Genomic DNA, 23,652 nt, shown 5'->3' with positions numbered 1-23,652 from the left:
ATGTATGTATTATATTGCTATTGAAAGTATCTACTAAAATGTTATTTTTCATAGTTATTTCATACATATACATGTGTTTTTTAATATGCTCGGGGGTCCCCACACGTGGGTGGGAATATTCAGTGTTTAAGACTTTGAGGATACCCCCGGGAAGAGAACTAGGATTTACAGGCAAGTAGCTTATCCATCTCAGGTGGACATGCCTTTCGAAGACTCATGACTTTTTCAATGAAAAGGCCAAATGTGTGTTGGATCACTTAAAGGGCAGCCATGCTATGGCACACCTGATCTCATGGTAAGTCAGTTCCACCAGCAATGCGGTAAGTTCAAATAATGCTTGAAGGTTAGCCCTCTCAACCTGTGCATCAGCCAGTAGAGCTCCTTCAAACTCAAGGAGGTGTGTTGGTGGCACAGGAAGAGTACACCAGCGGGCTGCATTCTTCTCCTTTGACTGCTGCAACTGTGGCCAAGCAGTTTTCATTTATCTGCACATGGTGTTGCTTGGTCAGAAAGGGATAGGATTATGGCTTTTACACAGGGTCAGTGGGAGTTGTAGATTGTACAGAGAGCTTACTCCTGACTGTTCACAGCCTCCCTCTCCCATCCTGCGTCTTTTTCCTCAACCGTAAGGAGCTTGTGCTGCCATTTTTTTGCAAGAAGCTGTCGCTTTTGACTAGAGGTTATAGAACGGCTTTTAGGCAGAGATCGGTAAAGGGGTGTTACTCCTTCTTTTTCTTGGTGTACAGAAATGATGTAAGGCTCATGCTAATTTTAGATCTTCATCTCTGAATGCCTGCTTGCAGAAGATTAAATTCAAGATGCTGACTTTGGCCAAGGCCCTGGACCCATAGAATGTGGGTTTTGTCTTTGGACTTTAAGGACTTACACTTGTGTGTAACTATCCTGCAGTCCCCCAGCTGCTACCATTTAGTTGAAGGTGTTGTTGCAGCATTTCTAATTTGTCACTCTACACCTTAGCCTCACCTCTGCCCCTGGAATGAATACGAAAGTTAGGGTGGTGGTTAGGGCCTACCTTTGTATGTTTGGGTCAGATGCACTCCAACACCTTGATGTCTGGCTCCTGAAGGCAGACTGCCACATGGGAATTCTGTCATCTCTGGGGTTTTCGATCAACAACTTGAAGTGCCATCTAATACCAGCGCAGCAGATTCTCCCTCATAGGAGCTGCCCTGCTCACCAGCGTTCAAGGCCTTTCTGACCCTGCAGCAAGTCCAGAACATTCAGAATAAATTCCTGATGATCTGGGCTCACTGACACATGTGAGCCTTGCAGTATAATCTCTTCTTCCAGTGTGGTTCTATGGACAGCAATCACATTTCAGTAGATAGACTTGACCATCTGTGGTGGCAGATTGATATCAACTGTTTCTGTGGCAGGCTGCTCTCCCTTCCCCACCTAGAATTTACAGTGGCAATGGATGCATCATCTTGAGGTTGGGACACCTATTTGAGAGAAATGCAGAATAAGAGCCCTCTGCCCTTCAGCTGAGCAGAAGCTCCATTTCAGTCTACTCAATCACCACATCAGGTTGGCTGTGAAGGTTGTCTTGGCTTCCACCAGTCAGGTCTTGACTGAAAGTAAGACTGCCATGTGATATTGCAACACGCAGCAGCCTAATGCTGGGTCATGGACCATGTCTCTGGAGGCAATGGCCTTTGTACATGGCTGGGCCCATAGAGGATCCCTCTAGTAGGCCAATCATTTAGCAGGTTCACTCAACACCAGGATAAACTGAGCGAATGTCAACTGGCAGACCACCAATGGTATCTAATGCCAGAGGTGGCTCAAGGCATCTTCAACCTGTGAGGTGTGTCTTGGTTGAATCTTTTCACCACCACTGATAACTCACAGTATCATGATTACAGATCAGAGTTTCCACTAGGAGGCTCAATGGGAGACTTGTACTGTCTGCGGTGTGGCATGATTGAAGGGGCTACAACTTTCCATTGCTACCTCTCATTCCCCAAGTTTTGAGGATCAGAAAAGACTGGGCTCAAATCATATTGCTCGCTCTGACTTGGGCCAAGAGAGTATGCTGTCATCTGTTGAGCTTGAACATTTGCCCACTAATCGGTTTACCTCTTCTGTAGGATGATCTGTCTCAGCAACGGGGCTTGTCCTGCACCTAAAACTCCAAAGCCTTCACCTCCTTGTTTGAGGACTGACTGACTGGCGGCAACTGGGTGGTTTGATTTGCTTGCTAAGTTAGCTGGTGTTAATCTTTAAGCTACCTACCAAACTTTCATATTCTGGTTGAAGTTTGTGGACCATGATGTTGATCCTGTACAAACCAAGCTAACTGTCTTGTGGTTTGTGCTATCTCTGGTCCAGTGAGGCTTTCAGGGGGGCACTATTAACGGTTGTCATCCCTTTGAGCCTTTCTATGTTTGCCTGACTATCCCTTGTTGTTCAGGTTACCACTTATGATGTGCTTTCTAAAATGACCTGCATAGGTTTACCTCTTATTATGCCTCAATGAGACTTTAACATGGTCCTTACCTTACCTTAATCTTACCTATATCTAAACCTGTCATAGAGCTCTTACTGGCAGAGGCCCTTTGGCTGCCTGGACATGCATTTGTCTTTTTGACAGGCTGCCACCTTTTGTTCCCCTTTGTGAGAAAGGGCCTCTTGACATGGTTAGCCCCCACTCTTTGCCTGATATTTGATGTGATTTCAAAGTTGTTGTTGCTTAGGGCCCCTACTACCAGGCACAATTGGAAACACCTTTAGATGCCATTATAAGTAACTAGTAAATGGTACTAAGGTACCCAGGGCATGAGGCACTAAAGTTAAGTCACTGAAGGCAGCAGCACAGATTGTGCCACCCACAGGGACCAGGCATCAAAGTGCACCCAGCACTGCCATTGCAGGCTGAGTGTCCTGGTGCAATCCTAAGATGCAAAACTAACATGATACACAGTCTCTGTTCCCTACACACTGCATGCAGTATAGTTAAGTCACCCCCTGTCAGGCCTTCAAGCCCTAAGGCAGGGTGCACTATACTGCATGTGTGGACATTGATGCATGAACAATATGCCCCTTACTGTGTCCCTGCCAAACCTGGGGCATAGTAAGTGAACAGAGCAGCCATTTTACATGCATGTGTTAGACACTGGTCAGTACGGGTTTCATAACTACATGATGCCCACTCTGCACCCTGGGTTGTTTGGTACCCTGCTGCACAAAATAAAAGGCGCCAAACCCTGCCGGTTGCACCCAGGACTCGACAATCGTCATTGAGGGGTTGCTCAGACATTGGATGGACTTTAAAAATCACCAGATCTCCCTCCAGAGTGAAGGCATTACTCTTTTTCAATAAAATCCCAAAGACAAGTGAAGTCCAGTTCACTGACTGGCTGCTGACCAAGGAACCAGTTGCTCCAACCGGACCAAATGTTACCCGACTGACCTGGAAGACATGCCCTGCAAGTCTGCAAAGTTTAGTGACACTGCATCATTCAGTGGCTGAACTGTGCAATGCCTGGGGTACTGGTCACTCAACATCCAGCAGCAAGAAGAAAAGTCCACACTGGACTCCAAAAGGACCAGGAGGAAGTCCCAGTCAAGGGACTTCAGCAACCACCAGGACCACCCACTAGAGTGGCCATGCTGACCTGCAAGCGACCTTCAAAGTAACCTTCCTCCTGCTTCCAAGAGCACCTTTGCGCACAACTCTTGGCTCATTTCTCTGTTCTGCACCTGGCCTCCCTGCACCGGAAAAGGAGCTGTGCTCTAAGGGTCCCTCACCCCCTGTGACCTCGACTCTGAGGGGACCCACCAAACACACCTTGAAGTCCACCATTGCTTTTCGAAGTAGTCCTACACCAGCTCTAAGGACTTTTCAGCAGTTTTTCCTGCCAAAACCGGGAACTGCTGAAACTTCTCCAGCTGGCCCACAGGACCTCTTGACGACCTTGGCCGAAGAAAGACATTGGTAAATGCATTAACTGATTTTATATGCATTTTAAAAGTTTTCATGGTCTGGTCTGAGAGTTTCATTCGAACTCCACAGCACCATAATGGCTACACTGAATACTGGGACGTTTGGTATCAAACTTCTCAGCACAATAAACCCACACTGATGCCAGTGTGGGATTTATTGATAAATGCACACAGAGGGCATCTTAGAGATGCCCCCTGTATGTTAGCCCAACTGCTACTGCAACGCTGACCGGTCTGTGCCAGCCTGCCACTTCCAGACGAGTTTCTGACCACATGGGGTGAGTGCCTTTGTGCACTCTGTGGTCAGAAACAAAGCCTGTCCTGGGTGGAGGTGCTTCACACCTCCCCCTGCAGGAACTGTAACACCTGGTGGTTATCCTCAAAGGCTCAAGCCTGGTGTTACAGAGCCCCAGGGCACCCCAGCCAGTAGCCATTGGCTACTGCTCCCTAACCCTAACACATCCCTAAATTTAGTATTTAGGGGCGACCCTGAACCCAGCTCTTCAGATTACTGATGACCTCAAGAGAAGGACTGCTGACCTGAAAACCCCGCAGAGAAGAAAAGGAGACACCAACTGACTCTGCCCTAGCCCTACCAGCCCGTCTCCTGCTACAAAAAGCTGCAAGAGAAGAAGCAATGCGTTGTGCAGGACCAGGGACCCCTGAAAAGCCTCCAGGGGACTGCCTGCATCACAGAGGACCAAGAAACACCTGTAGACAGCGGACCTGTCCAAAAAAAAGACAAAGAAACCATCTTTAAAGGGACTCACTTCACTCCAGAAGCGTGAGTCCCACTACTGTGCACCCAACGCCCCCGGACGGTGTCCAGAGAACCAATTAGCCAGAGAGCATCCCCAGGCGATTCAGACTACGTGTCCACCCTTGGCTGACCTCTCTACATTCCTACGATGTCACCTGCAGAGGGAATCCCGAGGGGACACAACCCCCCCACCCTGACTGCGCAGGACGAAGATATCCGTTGCCAGGAGAAGCACTGCGCCTGCAGCCCCCAGACCTGCGAGAAACCACCAGTGCAGCAACAACCAACAGGCCGGCCCTCACCCAGTCAGTGGCTTGCTAAGAGGATCCCCTGTGCCCTGCCTGCAGCGCGTAAGTGATCCCCGGGTCCCTCCATAGAGTTCTATGGAGAACCCGATGCCCTGTTTGCACACTGCACCCGGCTGCCCCATGCAGCTGAGGGTGTTGTTTTTGTTCCTACTTGGGGCCCCTCCAGTACTCCTTCAAACCCTCCTGGTCTGCCCCCCGATGACACGAGTACTTACCTGCAAGCAGAGCGGAACCAGAGTACCCCCGTCTCCATAGGGGCCCACATTATTTTGGCTCCTGTTTGACCTCTGCACCTAACTGGCCCTATGTTGCTGGTGCTGGGTGTTTGGGGGTTATCTTGAACCCCCAACAGTGGGCTACCTATTCCCCGGAGATTAAACCTGTAAGTTTGTTACTTACCTCAAAAACTGTACTTTACTTACCTTCCCCAGGAACTGATGAAAATTGCACTGCGTCCACTTTTAAAATAGCTTTTTGCCATTTTAAAGAAAACTCTGTACATTGTTGATTCCATTCAAAGTTCTAAGTATTACTATGCAAAGTACCTTTCATTTAATGTACTTACCTGCTAAATGAATCTTGTGGTTCTAGAAATAACTTAACAAAATATTTTTCTATATAAAAACCTATTGATCTGGAGTCAAGTCATTGTGTGTGTTTTCACTTGCTTGTGTTTGTACAGCAAATGCTTAACACTACCCTCTGATAAGCCCAACTGCTTGACCACACTACCCCAAATTTAGTATTATCTATTATTGCCTCTGCCAAGCCTCTTGGGGAACCCCTGGACTCTGTGCACACATCTTATTTTGATATATTATATATAGAGCCAGCTTCCTAAAAAATGCTTTGCAATTTTCCAAGATTGGCCTAACTGCTTGACCAAGCTACCATTAAAGAATTAGAGCAGCAGGTGGTCTAGGTTTTACCTCTGTAAACCAATGTGTGGTTGTCCGGACATAGCACAGTGTGCCTGGTTTTGCACACTACATAGGGAGCCTCCTACACTCTTCAGGCTGTTTGATCTTCACTAGTCAAACCCAACTTTTTGCTGTCTTTGCCAATGCGAAAAAGGGAAGAGTGTTGCAGAAACTAACCCTGTCCATGTGGATTGCCCTGTGCATATAAATATGCTGTTCACGGCCCCAGATGGAGCCCTCTCATATGCCTAGGAGCTCATTTCCCCCAGGCTTCTGCAGTGGCCTTGATCAGGGTAATTTCAGTACTGGACATTTTGAGGCCGAAAGCACTGTTGTGTCGATACCAACATCTGCTCCAAGACTCTTGACAGCAGACTCCGAGGAGAGGACGATCCTAGAGAAGCTCAAACAGGAGGTTGGCAAAAGAAAGTTTCATCTCATTATTTACCCCTGGCACAGGCAATATCTCTGCCAGTGGGAGCACTTTGCCCAAAAGGCAAAGACTCTACTTCAAGGACGCTCCAGGAACCTTTGCGGTAGCCACATCGAAGGCCGAAAGCACTGTTGGGTCTAAACCAACATCTTCTCAAAGAGACATGACCGCAAACTCTTGAGAATCCAATCCTCAAGAAGCTTCAGCAGGAGCTTGGCGAAACAAGTTTTGGTGATCCTCCACTGCCACTGTTGGCAGCGTATCTCTAGCTCCAAGCCGAAAGTCCAGTAACACCTCATCAGCCTGACATTCAGCATGTTGATGAGATGATGGAAAAGATAAATGAGAAAACAGACACTACGAAGGCCATGGGTGGCCTACATGTTTCTTCAGCTGGGGGCTCATTTCCAAGACCTGGGAGGAGAGAGATCACCTCAGATTGGTGGGTTCTATCTATCATCAAGCGTAACTGCCTCAAGTGCATCTCAACACTCCCACATGGGCACCCTACAGGATGTCACTCCCCTGCTTCAGCAAGGAAGCTTCATTGCCACACAAGACCCAACGGACAGCTACTTTCAAACCATCATCCATCCAGCCCATCGATGCTACCTATGCTTGATGGCAATTGGTAAGCACTACCAGTTCAAAGTGTTGCCCTTTGGAATCACCAGGGCCCCAAGGGTTTTCACCAAATGTCTAGGGGTGGTAGCCACCCATCCTAGAAAGAGAAGACTCATGTCTTCGCATCATTAGACAAGTGATCAGGATTTTAAACCGACTAGACTGCTTAGCCCACCATCTCCCTACTCCTCAAATTGGGCTTTACAGTCAGCACCATCGTACCTCCAGCCTCTTTTCCAACCCGTCCTAGGGCCAGTCCACAATGCAGTCTTGGGCAAAAGGTGGCAGCATTCCAGCAGCTGCTACCTCTTTTTCAGCCAGTCCGTTCTCGTTCAGTTCAAGCGGTGATGCGTCTCCTAGATATGATGGCCTCATGCATAGTTCCTCAAGCAGGGGTCCATAGGAGTCTGTTGCAAGTGTGCCTCTCAGCATAGTGGTAACAGCACGGGGGGTCACTGGGAGGATAAACTGTTGCTATGGGCCAGCACCCATCGTTCTTTGCAGTAGTGGTACAGCAGTAACCGCAGCAGACCTGGTTCTGCAGGCGACCGTTACAGGGATGCATCACTTGCCAGCTTCGTGGAGCATCTGACAGTACAGGGTCTGTGGCGATCTCATCAACGAGGTCTCCACATCTACAATCTTGAACTTTGAGCCATACACCTAGCCTTCAAAGTTATTTCCCAAATAGTCAGGGCAAGGTCTTCTGGTGTGAACTGACATGACCGCCATGTTTACCTGCAAAAACAAGGTGGCTCCTTAACTCTCCTTAACTGTTGGCTCTATTGCAGAGAATTTGGCATTGGGTGATACACTATCAAGTGCATCTCCTGGCATAGTACCGGTCGGGTGGACTATCACTTTGCTGACCTGCTCAGTAGGATGCATCGACAAGTTCATGAGTGGGAACTCCAACCACAAGTCTTACTCCCTTACTTTCAGGAGGCACCAAACATAGACCTCTTCACCCTATGCAAAATTCCCAAGCTTCACCTTTAGGTTTTTATGTATCCAATCCATGGGTAATGCTTTGTGGATGGACTGGTCTGGGATTTCTTTGCATATGCTTTTTCTCATCTCACACTTCTACCGTTCATGGTAAGAAAACTTTAGGAAACATCTCATCATGGGGGCCCTCACTTAAGCCAGACAACCATGGTTCTCAACCTTTCTAAGGTTGCCAATTCTCTCATGCGAGAAGCTCTCCAACAGGCCAGACCTTTCTCATAAACGTACCATGGCAGATGCAGGTACTGTGAACCACAGGCAGCTCAGTATAGGGATTTGGTTTCTGAAGTCCTAGAAGTTGGTTAACCCAACTTGCCCCAGGAAAGCATGAACACACTAAAGAAGGCCTATGGGCCTATCACAAACTTGCTAATTAGTTAGGTGAAAAAAGGTAATTCACTAATGTACTGTGAACCGCGTTAACTCTCTTACAACTATGGTAAGAGATTTATGCTTCCTTCTATGTCTGCAGATATCTGGCTACCTTACACCTCGACTCAGCTACACCTAGCCCTTTTTACTAATTTCTTTCTTGGTAAGTCACCTATTTAGTAGCCATAATGTCAGTAAGTCACACTGGTGAATTACAGGTTGTAGGAAAGTACCCTATTTTTGGCATGGTTACCACCACTTTTTGCCTGCTGTCACTGTTTTGACTGTGTTCATTGGGATCCTGTTAACCAGGACCCCAGTGACTGTGCTCTCTCCCTCCAAGTTCGGTTGCTTAGGACTTAGCATACCCCACAATTGGCATACTGGTGCCCCTATATAAGTCCCAAGTATACGATGCATATGTACCCGGGGCATTGGGGCACCAGGGGTTCCCCATGGGCTGCATCATGTATTGTGCCACCCAAGGAAGCCCATGCAAAATGTCTGCAGGCTTGACATTGCAGGCGGTGTCAAAAGGTGCATGCACCCTTTCACTATAGGTCACTGCAAGTCACCCTTATGGCAGGCCCAGGGAGCAGGTATCTGCGTATCTGTATCCCTTTGGAAATAGGTGTTACATGGCTTTAGAGAGGTAGCCTCCCCAAGCCACTGGTATGTTTTGAAGGCCAAATTTGGTGCCCTACCTGCATAAACCGGTTTGCACCAGTCCAGGGACAAAGTGGGATGATTACATTATAAAACCACCATCTCTACCTCTACAACCTCCTGTAGACTCACCACCAGACAATAGAGGTGGCTTTCATAATATAATGGAATGTGCAGCAAAGAGATTTCAATTCTCCCTAACCTCCAAACAAACACTGTTTCTTACACGACTTCAAGGAGTCTGTGACAAAATTGGTGCAGGTGGTACCTATAATAGATTTTATCTGGCAGGAGGGTATCGGCACTATGAAAAATCCAGCTACAATACCAGCATAAATACCCAAACTGGATAAAAAGTATAAAGAGCCAGATGACGCTCCAGCATGCCTAGTGGGTTATCCCAGGCCTGACTTCATTATCAGTCAATCGGCTCAAAGGCATTTAAAGAACCCCTATACACCTATAATTACTCCACCAGATAGAGAGGGACACTGTCTTGATTCCATTGGGAAACGTTTCTCAAGTGTGGCAGGTCTCACAGTGCATGCAGCTAATTGGCGATTCTAGCAAGATTCAACAGAAAAATGTGGTCCGACATCTGTTTATTGATCTTCTACCTGACGATTCTAAAGAAGAAGCAAGAAAGATTCTCCAGGCGGGAGAATGAGCTTCAGCGGAAATAAGACTGTGCCATTGATATTTCATTGACAATTTTTGGCAGTTGGCTGGGGCAGCAGTACTCTGAAGGCAAGCCTGGTTAAAAGCTACATCTTTTAGACCAGAGGTTCAAATCACAATTTTAGACATGCCTTACAATGGCAAATAATTGTTTGGATAACACATCAATACCCTTCAAGCCATCAAAACAGATACCGATACTGCCAGATTTTTGGGAACTCCGCAAATTAAGAGGCAGCTCTTTTGTAGAGCCAGGGGCAGGTGCACTATCTCCTATTGAGGAACATTTCAACCCTATAGACAACTATCAACCCTATCAGGGGCAATATCCTACCCAGTGCACCCAGCAATACAGACACCTGCCCTCAGCAACCTACAAACAACCAACAAGAGAGAAGCAAACCACCAGAGGTAGACACTACAAGGAAACAATGACCTTGCACCGGTGCTGGCTACCCCATTCCCTCAATTACATTTTCTATGAGATCGCATTTCCCAATTTATACATCAATGCGTAACAGACAAATGGTTTCTCGATGACGTAGCCAGAGGACATACCCTCATATTTGTCAACAAACAATCAAATGTTCCACCCAGAGTGTCTGAAACAATTACTTCTGGAGGTTTCTCTCATGATAAAGGGGTAATAGAAAAGGTTCTGAAGTTGCAGAAAGGAATGGGATTCTGCTCCCGTTTTTCTCATCATGAGAAATTCAGGAGACTGGTGCCCTACCTTGGATTTACAGCAACTAAAAAAGTATTTTAAGAAGCAATCATTTCAAATAATCACCTTACAAGACATCTTACAACTTCTAAACAATGGGGACCACATGACCGCTCTCAACCTCCAAGATGCATATTTCCATATCCCTACTCATCCTAATCATAGGAAGTATTTATGATTCAAGGTAGCCGGTGCCCACTTCCAGTTCAAGGTACTTACCTTTGGGTTGAAATCAGCTTTGCGAATATTCACCAAATGCCTTGCACCAGTGGCAGCCCACCTAAGAGAAAGATGTGTCCAGGTATTCCCATACTTTGAACGACTAGTTAATCAAGGCCCCAGCATCTCAAAAAGCCAATGCGCATACCAGACTTTGTCTGACTATTCAAGAAACTAGGTCTCACACCAGACATTCAAGAGGCATCAGTTTTAGGCACCAACACAGACCAGGCTTCCGTGTCTTTGGAAAGACAAAAGATCATCCAGCAATTGCCTCAAAAACTCACCAGAAGAAAGTCTTTCAGTTCGGATGTACAAATCGCTCCTAGGAATGCTGTGTTCCTGCATCTCCCTAATTCCAAACTGCTGGCTTCACATGAGTACATTGCAAGAGGAATTAGACAAGCAGTGAACACAAACACAGGGATTTTTCACTGATACATTCCACCTCTCCTCAGTAATGGTTTCTTCCACGCAGTGGTGGGCTGAGAACCAGAACATCTCAAAAGGTCTATGTTCTGCCACGAGTGGCAGATTGTGTGATTACAACAGATGTGTCCCTACTGAGATGGAGGATCCCCCATCTCTAAGCATCTGTTAATGAGCGGAAAATGGTCCCACTCTGAAAGGAGAATGCACATCAGTCTTCTGGAACTCTAGCACTCTGTCCTTCCCAGAATTCTAGGTTCATCCGTACTCATCAGAACGGACAACACCACCAGCATGCACTATGTAAACAAACAGGGATGAACTCGATAGTCCACCCTGTCACACCAAGTACAAGAAATATGGAAGTGGGCCATACACAAAGGGATAACACAGAGAGGAACATATGCCAGGGTCTTCAAATGTGCTAGTAGACACATTAATCAGATTGACTTCAACTTGCCACGAGTGGGAGTTAGACCATCAAATCCTACAAACCATCTTCAGGTGATGGGATGCTCCATGACTCGACCTATTTGCAACCAGGAAGAACTCCAAATGCCAGTATTACGCAAGCTGGCATCACAAGAAAGCATCGTGGGGAATACATTTTAGATAAGACAGTCAAAAAAATGTGCTTATGCTTATTCCCCCCCCACAATACAGTTAATTCCTCAGATAATAAGGAAAATGAAGTGGGCCATGCAAGATCATCCTATTTGCTAATTAATTGCCCAGACAATTCTGGTACACAGAATCACTCCTTTTGGAGCAACCAAACATACAACTCCTGCTCAGTCCAACAGTGTTAACAATGAACAGGGGCCATATTCTACACCCCAGTCCGATTTATCTGCCTGGCTCCTGAACCCCATGAATTCGAAAACCTAAATATTTCCACTGACTGTAGAGAAATTCTGGCAGAGGCATGAGCAGACCCCACCAACAAGACACGTGAACTGAAGTGGAAACAGTTTTGTATGTGGTGCCAACAACACAGTTTACACCCATTCTCTTCAATGCCTGAGCAAACTTTACCATATCCGCTACACCTAGCGAAATCTGGTCTCGCGCATTCATCCATAAAGGTACATCTAGCAGTGATATCCTGTTTTAGGAGAACTGATAAATCCCCCTCTCTATGTTCATCAAGCAGTTCATAAAAGGACTTTTCATGGTCTTCTCTCCTGTGAGGGAACCACCTCCTGCTTGATATCTCAACATCATATTAAGCCATTTAATGAGAGCCCCGTTCAAACAAGCCCACAAGGCAGACTTAAAATATCTCACTTTGAGAACAGCTTTATTACTAGTGCTCACATCGGCTAGAAGAGTTGTAGAGATACAAGCATTTACATTCAAAGAGCCTTTCATGCAGTTGAAGGAAAACAGTGTCCTCCATCACACTAATCCTAAATTCATACCTAAAATACCTTCGGACTTTCATCTTAATGAGCCCATTATTTTAAACACATTTTTTCCAAATCCACAAACAATGGCTTTACACACCCTAGATATTAAAAGATGCATCAAATTCTATTAACTTTGAACAACAACAATTTTGCAAGTCAGACCAGCTGTTTGTAACATTTGGTAATTTGAGAAAAGGGTTTCCAGCCTAAAAAGCCACGATTGTACAATGGATTGCAGGCGCCATCCAGTTCGGCCATGTAAAGACAGGAAAACCCTTGACGTACAGAGCTAAGGCCACTCTACATCCACGGCCCTGTTTGCTGTGATGTCCCTTCACCAGATTGGCAGAGGCGCTACTTAATCCAGCAGGCACACTCACCCAGCATTACTGCCTGGAAGATGCTGATAAGTCAAATGCTGCGGTAAGACAAGCTGTTTTACGCCATTTATTCCAATAAGCAGAGCCAAATTTTAATCTATTGTTTCCCACCTTCCGCTAAATTTCGGGTATCACTATATTTGCAAACTGCTGACTATTACGATTCAAGCATGTGAATCTATGAAAGATCCAGCACTGGAGAAAAAAATAAGTTGCTTGTAACTGTAATTCTCCAGTATTGGTATCATTCATAGATTAACATGTGACTCACCCTCCTCCCCAAAGACGCTCCCCTTATTGCCCTTCCTTGTATTCACCCTTGTGAGGGAAAATCCTGAGGGATTGGAACCTTTGTGGTGAAGGTTCTAAAGGGTGCTGTCTTCTGATTGGTTAATCGAAAACATTGGTTCTTGTTAGACAAGACATAGATAGGCTATTAAACTGAACTTTGCATTCTTTTTGCAGCCTATTATACTAACTTACACTCCTTACTATAATACCGTGGGACTCCCACTTAGTGGAATGATTCACACATGTGAATCTCTGAAAGATACCAATACTGGAGAACTACAGTTACAGGTAAGTAACTTAATTTTTTCTCTTGCTTCCAAAGACATTACCACATTGTCTCCATGCAACAGGCCTTTTTGAAAGATGTGAAGAATTCAAACGCTGCAAATCTCTGTATGTTAAATTGCCTCAAAATACTTTCTGATTGAAAAGGCTACTCACAAGTGCTAATTCTCTTAATCTCACCTCTTTCTTTGATAAAAGCTTCAAATTTTGTTATCTGCTTGATCTTTGTGTTCTTTGGTTGTATCTACAAAACACCCGGGAACTCCATGTTTGGAGAAGGCTGTAAAATTGACTTTTCTACATTGACAATGAAACCGGTCTCCAACAACTGCTTTACTAAATTCATCTGATTTCTCAACACATCCATACCCTGATGCATAATCAGGATGTTGTCTATAAAAGCAACCTTATTCCACTCGTTCAAAAAAGAAAAAGCACTACTAGTCTTAACACCTTTGTAAAACACAAGTGGTTTGCTAAAAGTCTGAATGGAAATCATTGAAACCAATATAAATGATCCCTTCGTTTGAATTGCAGGTAACAGTAACTCTCCCAAAAATTTGAAATTCTGAAATATGCATCTTTGAGATCCTTTTTCACTATCCAGTCTAATTCTTGCAAGCCATCTCTCAGTAAATGAATTGCTTCCATTTTGAAATGTGTGTAAGTCACATAATTCAGTTCTCTAAACTTTCACCGGCCTGCAAGCCATGTCTTTTTTTTCTCCACCAGAAAAGTACTTACAAATCCGTCCTAACTGCTGTCCGCCTTTTATTACGGCATCTTTTGCTAGCATTTGTAAATCTACTGCAGGAACAATGTCTAACTTGTTGGAAATATAATTCCCAGGTTTACATTGGTTTTGAATTGAACTCTATTACATAACCTGTTACTGTAACAAGTATGCAGTGATTTTTTGGCAATACTTTCCTGTTAATCCTGATGACGTCTCCACCTTTCTCCCACTCTTCTTCAGGTAAAATCAGAAAAACATCCTCATATTCACTTTGTCCTCAGCTGTTATTCTGGCATTGTGCCCTTGTTGACCTAGTTCTGCCTCCTCTTCCTCTTTGTAGAGAAAATAAAGAATTGCTTATTTACCCAAACACCATATTTTGATATTCTGTGTACTGGGGCTCACACTAATCATGCCCAAAACGTTGTCCTCTCCTCCCAGCCTTGCAATATAAATGATTTCCTCCAAACACTCTGTGCGTGGGGGCTTGTGTTTTATCCAATGTTTTAAACGTTTGCGCATGCGCAGGAAACTGGCACTTGTTGCACTTATTTCTTCTCCCCATCCCATCCCCCCCTTGCCTGATATTTATGCTGACTTGACTGTGTGTGTGCTGGGATCCTGCTAACCAGGCACCAGTGCTCTTTCCCAAAAAATGTACCATTGTTTCCACCTCTGGCATACAGATAACTCCCTCATAAAAGGCACCAGAGGTACCAACGGCCCCATCATGTTATGCCACCCTAAGGGACCCCTCACCAAACAAATGCACACTGCCATTGCAGATTGTGTGTGTTGGTGGGGAGAAAAAGGCAAAGTCGACATGCACCACCCCTCTCCCCCCCACCCCCACACACACAACTCCCTCCCCCCTTTTCAGGGTACCATGCCCACAAAACAGTTCCTGTGATATAGATAAGTCACCCCTCTAGCAGGCCTTCCAACCCTAAGGCAGTGTGCACTGTACCCCAGGAGAGGGCATAGCTGCAGGAGCATTATGCCCTTACAGTGTCTAAGTCCATTCTTAGACGTAAGTGGAGTGTGGGCATATTAAGTGTATTGTCTGGGAGTATGTCATTACAAACTCCCAGTTCCGTAATGGCTTCACTGAATACTGGGAAGTTTGATATCAAACTTCTCAGCACAATAAACCCACACTGATTGATTTATTCTAGAAAGCATACACAGGGCATCTTAGAGATGCCCCCTGTATTTTACCCAATCTGCTAGTGTAGGACTGACTGGTCTGTGCCAGCCTGCCACTAGCAGACAAGTTTGACCCCATGGGGTGAGGGCCTTTGTGCTCTCTGAGGCCACCAACAAAGCTTGTTCTGGATGGAGGTGCTACACACCTACCTCCTGCAGGAACTGTAACACCTGGCGGTGAGCCTCAAAGGGTCAGGCCTCATGTTACAGTGCCCCAGGGCACTCCATCTAGTGAAGATGCCCGCCTCCGGACGAAGCCCCAATATTGGCAGCCAGTTGAGCGGGAAACTTAAGAAAAACGAGTGAAAACTTCAGCTGGGACCACTCCTAAGGTGCCCAGAGCTAAAGTGACCACCTTCCTGCAAAATCCTCCATCTTGGTTTGGAGGACACGGACCAATAGGGTTAGGAATGTGCCCCGCCTCTCGCCAAAGGGAGTGGGCACAAGAAGGGTGTAGCCACCCTCAGGGACAGTGTCCATTGGCTACTGCCTATGACTACTGTAACGCCCCTAAATCTAGTATTTAAGGGCTTCCTGGAACCCAGCTCACCAGATTCCTGGCAACCTAACGAGCCCCCAGCAGACAAAGAAGATGACAGCTGATTTGGCCACAGCCCTACTGGCCTGTCTCCTACTTAAAAAAAACCTGCAAAAGAACAGCAACGCATCCAGCAGGACCAGTGACCTCTGCCAAGCTCCAGAGGACTGACCTGCACCCAAAAGGACCAAGAACCCCTGTGGACATTGGCCCTGTCCAAAGAGAAACCAACAACTAAGGACTCCCATCTCACTCCGAATACGTGAGTCCTAACCACTCTGCACCCGACGCCCACGTCGAGGTGGTCTAACCAACTAGAGAGGATCCCCAGGCGATTCCAAGCAAGTGCCTACCCTGGGTTGACCTCTCCACCCCTCCACAACGACGCCTTGTCCCGAGGACCCCCTGACCATGAAAGCTCTGGGTGAAGATATCTGACGCCAAAGAACCCACTGCACCCACAGGACTTTGAGAAACCCCCCACCGGTGCAGCCACGTTCAGCAGGCGGCCCTCCTCCCTGTCCAACCTATGGTGTGCCCAAGAGGCCACCATGGACTGTGCCTGCAGCCTCTGAGTGACCCCCGGGGTCCCCTCATAGACCAGCATTTGAAGCCCAACATCCTGTTTGCACCCTGCACCCAGCCACCCCTGTGCCTACTTGTGGCCCCTCCAGTGCTCCTCTAATCCTTCCTGGTCTGTCCTCTGAGTCATGGGTACTTAACTGCAGGCAGACCTGATTCCGAGTACCCCCTGTCACCATAGGAGCCCACGTTACTCCCCCCACCCCCGAACTGTTTCTGAAAATTGCAGTGTCCATTTTTAAAACAGATTATTGCCAATAATTCGAAAACTGTATAACTTATTGATTTCAAACAAAGTACTGTTGATATGTGTGAAATACAAATCTATAGCTACTTACCTGCAACTTGAATCTTGTGGTTCTAAAAACTAAATTATTTTTTGCTATATGAAAACCATCGGTGTGGAGTTAAGTCATTAAGTGTGTGCTTCTTCTATTGTGTGTGTACAACAGATGCTTTGTACTACCCTCTGATGAGCCTAACTGCTCAACCACACTACCACAAAAGAGCTTATTAGTATTATCTACTTAAGCCTCTGGGGAACCCCAGGACTCTGTGCACAATATATCTCATATAGTATATATAGAGCCAGCTTCCTACAGTTCACATATGCTCAAAGTACTATAGAACCAAGTGCATTTGTTTAAAAACGAGCACAACGTTTGAGAAAAACAAAACGACAGCATAATAAAGTAAGTCCTAAACAGATGCGTGTCCATAACAAAGCAGGCCAATGACAAACTTCCTCAAATTATGTTGGTTGCCCTTTTTCTTTACAAGACGTGATTCAGAATTGTGTGATATTGTAAGGTAAACGAATTTGCATTCAAATGTTGCCGTCTAATCACTTTCAAGATTAAATGAAATATTTTACATACTATAACAACTTCCCAGACCCAGAAATTGGGTAAACTCATTGATCAGTCATCTATCTTGTCAACTGTTTACACCAAATAGGCCTTATTAAGTTTAAGATCAGTTAGTAGAAAGCAAGTACTTATCTGCTCAGAAGCAGCAAACGAAGAAAGAAGGAAATGGTGGACAAGGAGGCGATATGGGACTTCAGGGTTCTAATTTTTTGTATTTTCATTCAGTGTTCTGATTCTTGGATCTTAAAGTTTTGGATCTTAAAGTGTTTTCTGCTCCAAAGAGTGGGTAAAAGTTAACAAATAACGATAGCCACGGGTTGTACCATAACATTTGTGTGCCTATATTCTTCTAGTGGTTGATTTCAGAGGCTGGTCTTTATCTGGACTGATGTACATGTCTGACGACAGTCCCTATAATGAGAACAAGTCTGCTTAAGGCGCGTGTAGTCTGGTAAAGTCAAGTCTGTCTCCCAACTTTGATATAGTGTCAAATAAAGGTCCGGTAAAGTTGTGCTACTCTAATGATTTTTGTTTCCCTTATTTTATTTGACTTTTGTGTTTGGTAACCCAGATGACTTTAATCGAGTAAGGGTACAGAGTTCCAAAGTATCCCAGTTGAAAAAAACATTTCATTTAGTTTGATCTCACTTTTACAGCTTGCTCAAAGGAAAATTCAGGAGATTCTGACGATGGTGAGAAGACAACAGCAGCAGCAGCAAAAGACAACACAAAGTGGACAGCCGCAGTCGAGAAGAAAATAAAATTTCATCATTGGCCCTTCACAGAGATAGATGCCCGACCAAAGACAGACTGTGAATAGATGGGGATACTCCATTGCAGTTGGTCCAATCTGAAAAAGTGCCATTTAAACAGTTACCTGTTTGAGGACTAAGCAGACTTTGAACCCTGTCTCTGTGGTTAATGTCTACATCTGCTCAAAGATTTGAAATTCAGCGTTAAAATATAAAACCCCTTCACTTCCTTTTTGTTTTATTCTAACAAATTAACCTAGTTTTTTCTTTTTTTTTTTAAATCAACATTATTTACCAAGTTTTAGAGCCCAGGTCAATTATGCTTTCTCTCCTGGGTTGATTGGTTCAAAACAGCAAAGGCATTGCTCTTCTGTACCCTGTTGCATACCAGAAATATGGAGGGGTGGGCTTATACTTTGGCCCTGTGAAGTGTCATTTTTTTAATTTTGGCTGCATTTTTACTTCACTCTGCCATGAATAACCTAAGGGAAGTGTTGAATGGTGCAGCCAGGGCACAACCATATAAATATGCATTTTACTAAACTACCTCAGGCATTTAGTACCTCAATGGGAAATTGTTCCTTTTTGCTTTTTTTGGAATTTGTATACTTTATGAAGCTAATAGTTTTTGAACATTTTATTTTTTTAATAAAAAAAAATAAAAATAATTCAGTCACCAGCTAGAATTTCCACAACCATATATAAGTAAAGCATAAAATGTTACTTCTAGCTGCTGGCTGATGGGAGTAAGAGAAGGAAAAATTGTGCTTCAGTTTTTCTGTGGTGTTCAACACAATCATGTGTTAAAAATAAGCAAATGTTTAAAAAAAAAGAAAAACTATAAAATCATGCCAAGATACTGATTGCAGCGATGCAGTTTATTTTTCTTTTAAGACTAGATGAAAAGCTTTGTAACTACTTATTTGAGGACAGAAAACAATAATGGCAAGTGATTGGAGTTGGGAAAATATTTTAAGAAGGCTGCATCATTCTCTTTTTTATTTTTGGTGCTGCTTGGTTGAACAGATAAATTGTGCTGTTAACCATCACTACCTATTAATATTTTACACTGAAACATTTGTGGCCCATTTGGACTTCATTTTGTGAAAAGAGCAAGCTTCATCTTAAGTTTAATATATTTGATCTGTCAGAGCATTTGTGAGGCGGTAAGCAATGCTTTTAATAGATCATATCAGCTTGATTTCAGTTTTTGTAAAACGGGAAAACTCTCAAACATGGTTTGAAAAAATCCCTAAAGACTAGGTTTACATAGCCAGCCACTGTAATGGGCTATAAAGATTTATTTTGAAGGATTAAAAACAAACTTTCAGCCTCGTTTACAAAACATATAGCAGGGTTTCTGAACATAATGCAACTAACCATATATCGGAAATGAGTAACATGTCAGGGACAATAAGAAAGGTACCAAATTATTTTTAATTTCAGATTGTAATTTGAATGATAATTGTGGTAATAAAGTACATTCAAGTTTCTTTAAGCTTTAGTCTACCTCAGATAAGAAATGTGACAACACATACTACATAAGGACTGGTGTGTGGAATATGCCGAGCCACACAGTTACATCTGACCTTTTTTGTGCATAAGATGATCCGAATTACCACGCCGCACTGTGAGGGGCACAGCTAGCAAAAATGAGCGTTTGTTTTGTTTATCTACCTCTTAGATACATATTGAAATAGAGGCATTTCTTTATAGAATAGGCAATTCCTCACAAAAATCTTGATTGCACAGATTAGCAATTTTAATAAATGATCCAACATGTTTTCCTTCATGTATAATTTAGTAGATTAAAAAATAACAATGATATAATTTTAACAAACAAAACCTGTTTTGAGTTCTTCTTGACCATGTGACATGAGTTAGAATTTTATTGACTTTGTGATTCTTTAAATGACTAGAGCTATGAATTGTCACTGCATATCACTATGAATTCCAGTTGATTCCTGAGTTTAGGTCTAAGAGTTCCTTAAAAGGATCTACATTGATCATAATGAAATTTAATTTACATATTTGTGCTTCTAACTGGTATCCTATAACATTTCTTTTCTAGAATCTTATGTATAGTAAATCATGTTTTTATTTTCAGCTCCGATTGGGTGAATTTTGGTGTTCAAGAATAGCTACAGTAGGAAGTAATACTGTAAATCAGTTTATCTACAAAGAATGGATCATTTATTCATCAGTAACATGTCCCCAATGTGCCTCCACTTGCCAGATGCCTCTGAATGGAATAAAGAGTTTAACTCCTACAAAAATGTGTTACCTTGTATGTTCTTTTAAACCATTAATAATCTGAAAGGTGTCTTCCAAAAATACATAAAATGAATGCGCCAAAATAAGTGTATGCCTTATCAAAACACATCATACCAAAAAAGTTAGAGTTGATTGTAAGGGTTTCCTCTTCTGCCTGGTTACAAGAAATCTTTTTGTTGGTACCAAGGACGACAGTCTTCAATGGCCACATCTGGCTTCACTCAGGGCTTTTTACAGGAACAGTTGGGAAAACCGCACATAAAATTAGCATAATTTGAATACCAGAAAATATACAGTGAATAAATAACTCGATTAACAGACCACAACATTTATGTAGAGTAAAGTCAAGTAACTGTGCAATGGAGAAAATGCTTTGGGAGAAAGCTACAGAAGCTTCAGAATTTGATATGAAGAGTTGGAGGCAATTCTCCATATTGCATTAACTTTCTACCCCTTCTGCTGACAATATCTCCTCCTGTGACTGTATGCTTTGAGTGGAGGTGCAAGAATGGTGATCTGCAGACATAACAGGGCCTCTCCTAAGTTACATTTCTTTAACAACGTCAAACACTTTTTAAAAATTGGTGCAATATACGTTGACATGCACAGCTTAAGGAAATGAAGTATGTTGATAGGGTTATGTTTACAGAACTGTCAGGCTGGTGCTAAAGTTATGGTAATTAGTAATGCTGTCTTGCTGCTCGCAGATTGATTTTAGCCTGGTAATTTGTTTTGTAGTTGATGCTCTGTCCTAAACATAAAATAATTCTGATAGACATCTAAACCGCAGATTCCGCACCTTGTGAATACCCGCTGGCACTGGACTGGAGAAATCTTAACAGCAGTTCCCTCACACACTTGTAGGCTCTGTCAGGTCCATGCTGCCCATAATGTGATGTCGGAGCCGCTACCGATGCACCGCCTTTGTACACTTTCTTTCTGTGCCTTCGGATGCAGATCTGGAACTTTCTCTCACTTCTATCTGACTCCTGTCAGATTTTAAAAAAAAATTATATTTTCAGCATGCAAGGAATATGTCCCCACCTACAAAGACATGGTTCAAACTGTGTAAGCATTTCCATAAACAGGTGTTAATGACAGATCCTCGTGAGGTTGGTCTCTGGTATCTCTGCTCCAAGCACAACTAGGTGTTCTGTGACCAATGCAGGAAGATTAACCCAAAGGCCATCCGTGACTGCGAAGTCAAGCTTTACATTGCAGAAGACTTCGACAGCGGGATGGTCTTGGTAGAAGTCAAGTATGTATACCTACTGCTCTTAGTTGAAATTGTGATCTTCAGGGAAGTCCGAGAAACACAACCAGTCCTAACATTGCTCCAGGTTGTCCTGCCACTCAAACCAGGCAGAGTGGCACAATATTTTAGGAACCACTAGCCCCTGAACTCTGATTCAGCTTCTGAACCAGCTCTTGCCTTGCTTCTGTTGCGCTCCAATTTCACAGGTCCTGTGGAAACACTACCACTGATCAAGAATTTCGTGAGGCCATGGACCTCATATTTGTTACTCAATCAGACCTCTCTGGATCCCCTCCAGGCCCTACGGATCAGGGTCAGCCTCCAGTTAGTCTACTGCCAAAAGATTTGTCCGCAACACTGCCACTGAATCTGGCTCTGAGGTCAGCACTGACTCTTGCTTGACGCTGCTTCTCTCACCTTTTACAGCCCAGGTTGCAGCCCCAAATGTCGACAGACACTGAAGCTGGAACTGATAGTCCTTTTAGACGTTGAAGCAAAACCGGAGCAACCACCACAGACATTGCAGCAAATTCATCCTTATCCACTGTCTGATCCAGCATCACTTCCACACCATTTGCATGAATCGGATGGTCAGTAACATCCATATGGTGATGAAAACCTATCCTATGACCTGCAAGGGCACCAGTGGCCTGGATACCTCACTAGTTATTGACCTCCACCTTTACTTTTTGGGGCCACAGAAGTCTGTCTACTTTGCCACTGTAATTAGGCTGCAAGCTGAAGTTTTAGATTGGACTACTCCCTCGATAGAAGTCAAAACTAATGTTCTTACGGAGTGCACCCGTCAACACAAGCTGTCTCCTGAGGCGATCTTACCAAGCGTTTTGGAACATGGTGGTGACCATCATGCCAGCTGCCCCGGACGTCATTTGACAGAATCTGCAATGCTTCATACAGGATGGCAAAGATGCTACAAAATGTCATCTAGACTGGACACAACCGACTGTTTGGGTAGGGCAGTTGGGATGAACATGTTGCTTGGGTGCCATGCTTGGATCTATGCCACTGGCTTACCCTGTGGCATCCAGCAATCATTGATAGACTTGCCTTTTGATGCTACCAATCTCTTTGAGGTGAAAAAGATGATTCTGCACTAAAGCACTTTAAAGACACTAGGAGACCACGCTCCCTTAGGCTAGCAGATTCCCTACCAGTTTAGCCACGTTCGAGTCTTCAGAAGATGGTTTCTGCAGAGGAAATGCCCCAGCCGTCCTCATCAGGTAGAGGCCGAAGTTGGCTGCCAATGTCCAGGCCCACAGGGACAGCATACTACCCAATAGCCCTTCCCTCATCCTGCACAAAACTGCTTTCATTTGTCTTTCGTGGCACATAATTCCCTGGTTAATTGTCTAGTCCACTTTTTACCTCCCCTGCTGGAAAAGCATCATATCTGTCAATGCATGCTCCAAATTGTGGACTCTGTGCCCTTCCTTTCACACACCTGAGTATGCCTCTCGCACTGCAAAACCTCCTGGAGGACTACTTTTCCATGCTGTGCTGAAACATTCTAGCTTTCTTGGCCAAGGGAGCCATAGAGATGGTGCAGTATCAAAGATCAGACTGGTTGTTAATCCTATTATTTCTTGGTGCTGAAAAAGAAAGGAGGCTTTCATCCCATCCTAGATCTCCACCAGCTGAACAACTTCCTTCAGGAGTAGTTCATAATGCTCACCTTGGCCCAAGTTTGGTCAACCCTCGAGTCTGGAGACTGGGTGGTAGTCTTAGATTTGTTCTGTAATCCCACAGACATTATCTGTGGTTTCAGGTAAGCCAAGAGCACTTTGAGTTTGCAGGGCCTCCATTTGGCTTCACCCTTGCCTCGGGTGTACACACTTGATGGTGACTGTGGCCCATCTATGAGGTTGGTAATATCAGTCTTCCCATACCTCTGACTGACTGTTTCAAGTGGGCTTGCATGAACAGTTGTACACCACCTCCAGATAAAGC

At 44.4% G+C, this 23,652-nt stretch overlaps 1 protein-coding gene across 1 annotated transcript in view; it reads left to right on the top strand.

The window, feature by feature from the left end:
• IGF2BP3 (insulin like growth factor 2 mRNA binding protein 3) overlaps positions 1 to 20,431 on the top strand; it is a 515,178-nt gene extending 494,747 nt beyond the window's left edge. The window contains exon 15 of the mRNA XM_069211519.1: positions 18,060 to 20,431. Within this exon, the coding sequence (XP_069067620.1) occupies positions 18,060 to 18,164 (105 nt within the window). The 3' untranslated portion in view covers positions 18,165 to 20,431. The remainder of the gene's footprint in view (positions 1 to 18,059) is intronic.
• Positions 20,432 to 23,652: the final 3,221 nt, after the last annotated feature.

This window comes from Pleurodeles waltl, chromosome 10, assembly GCF_031143425.1.
Source record: "Pleurodeles waltl isolate 20211129_DDA chromosome 10, aPleWal1.hap1.20221129, whole genome shotgun sequence".
Classification (NCBI taxonomy): domain Eukaryota; kingdom Metazoa; phylum Chordata; class Amphibia; order Caudata; family Salamandridae; genus Pleurodeles; species Pleurodeles waltl.
The sequence above is the reverse complement of the archived record's forward strand: the minus strand, read 5'-3'. Positions and strand labels throughout refer to the sequence as shown.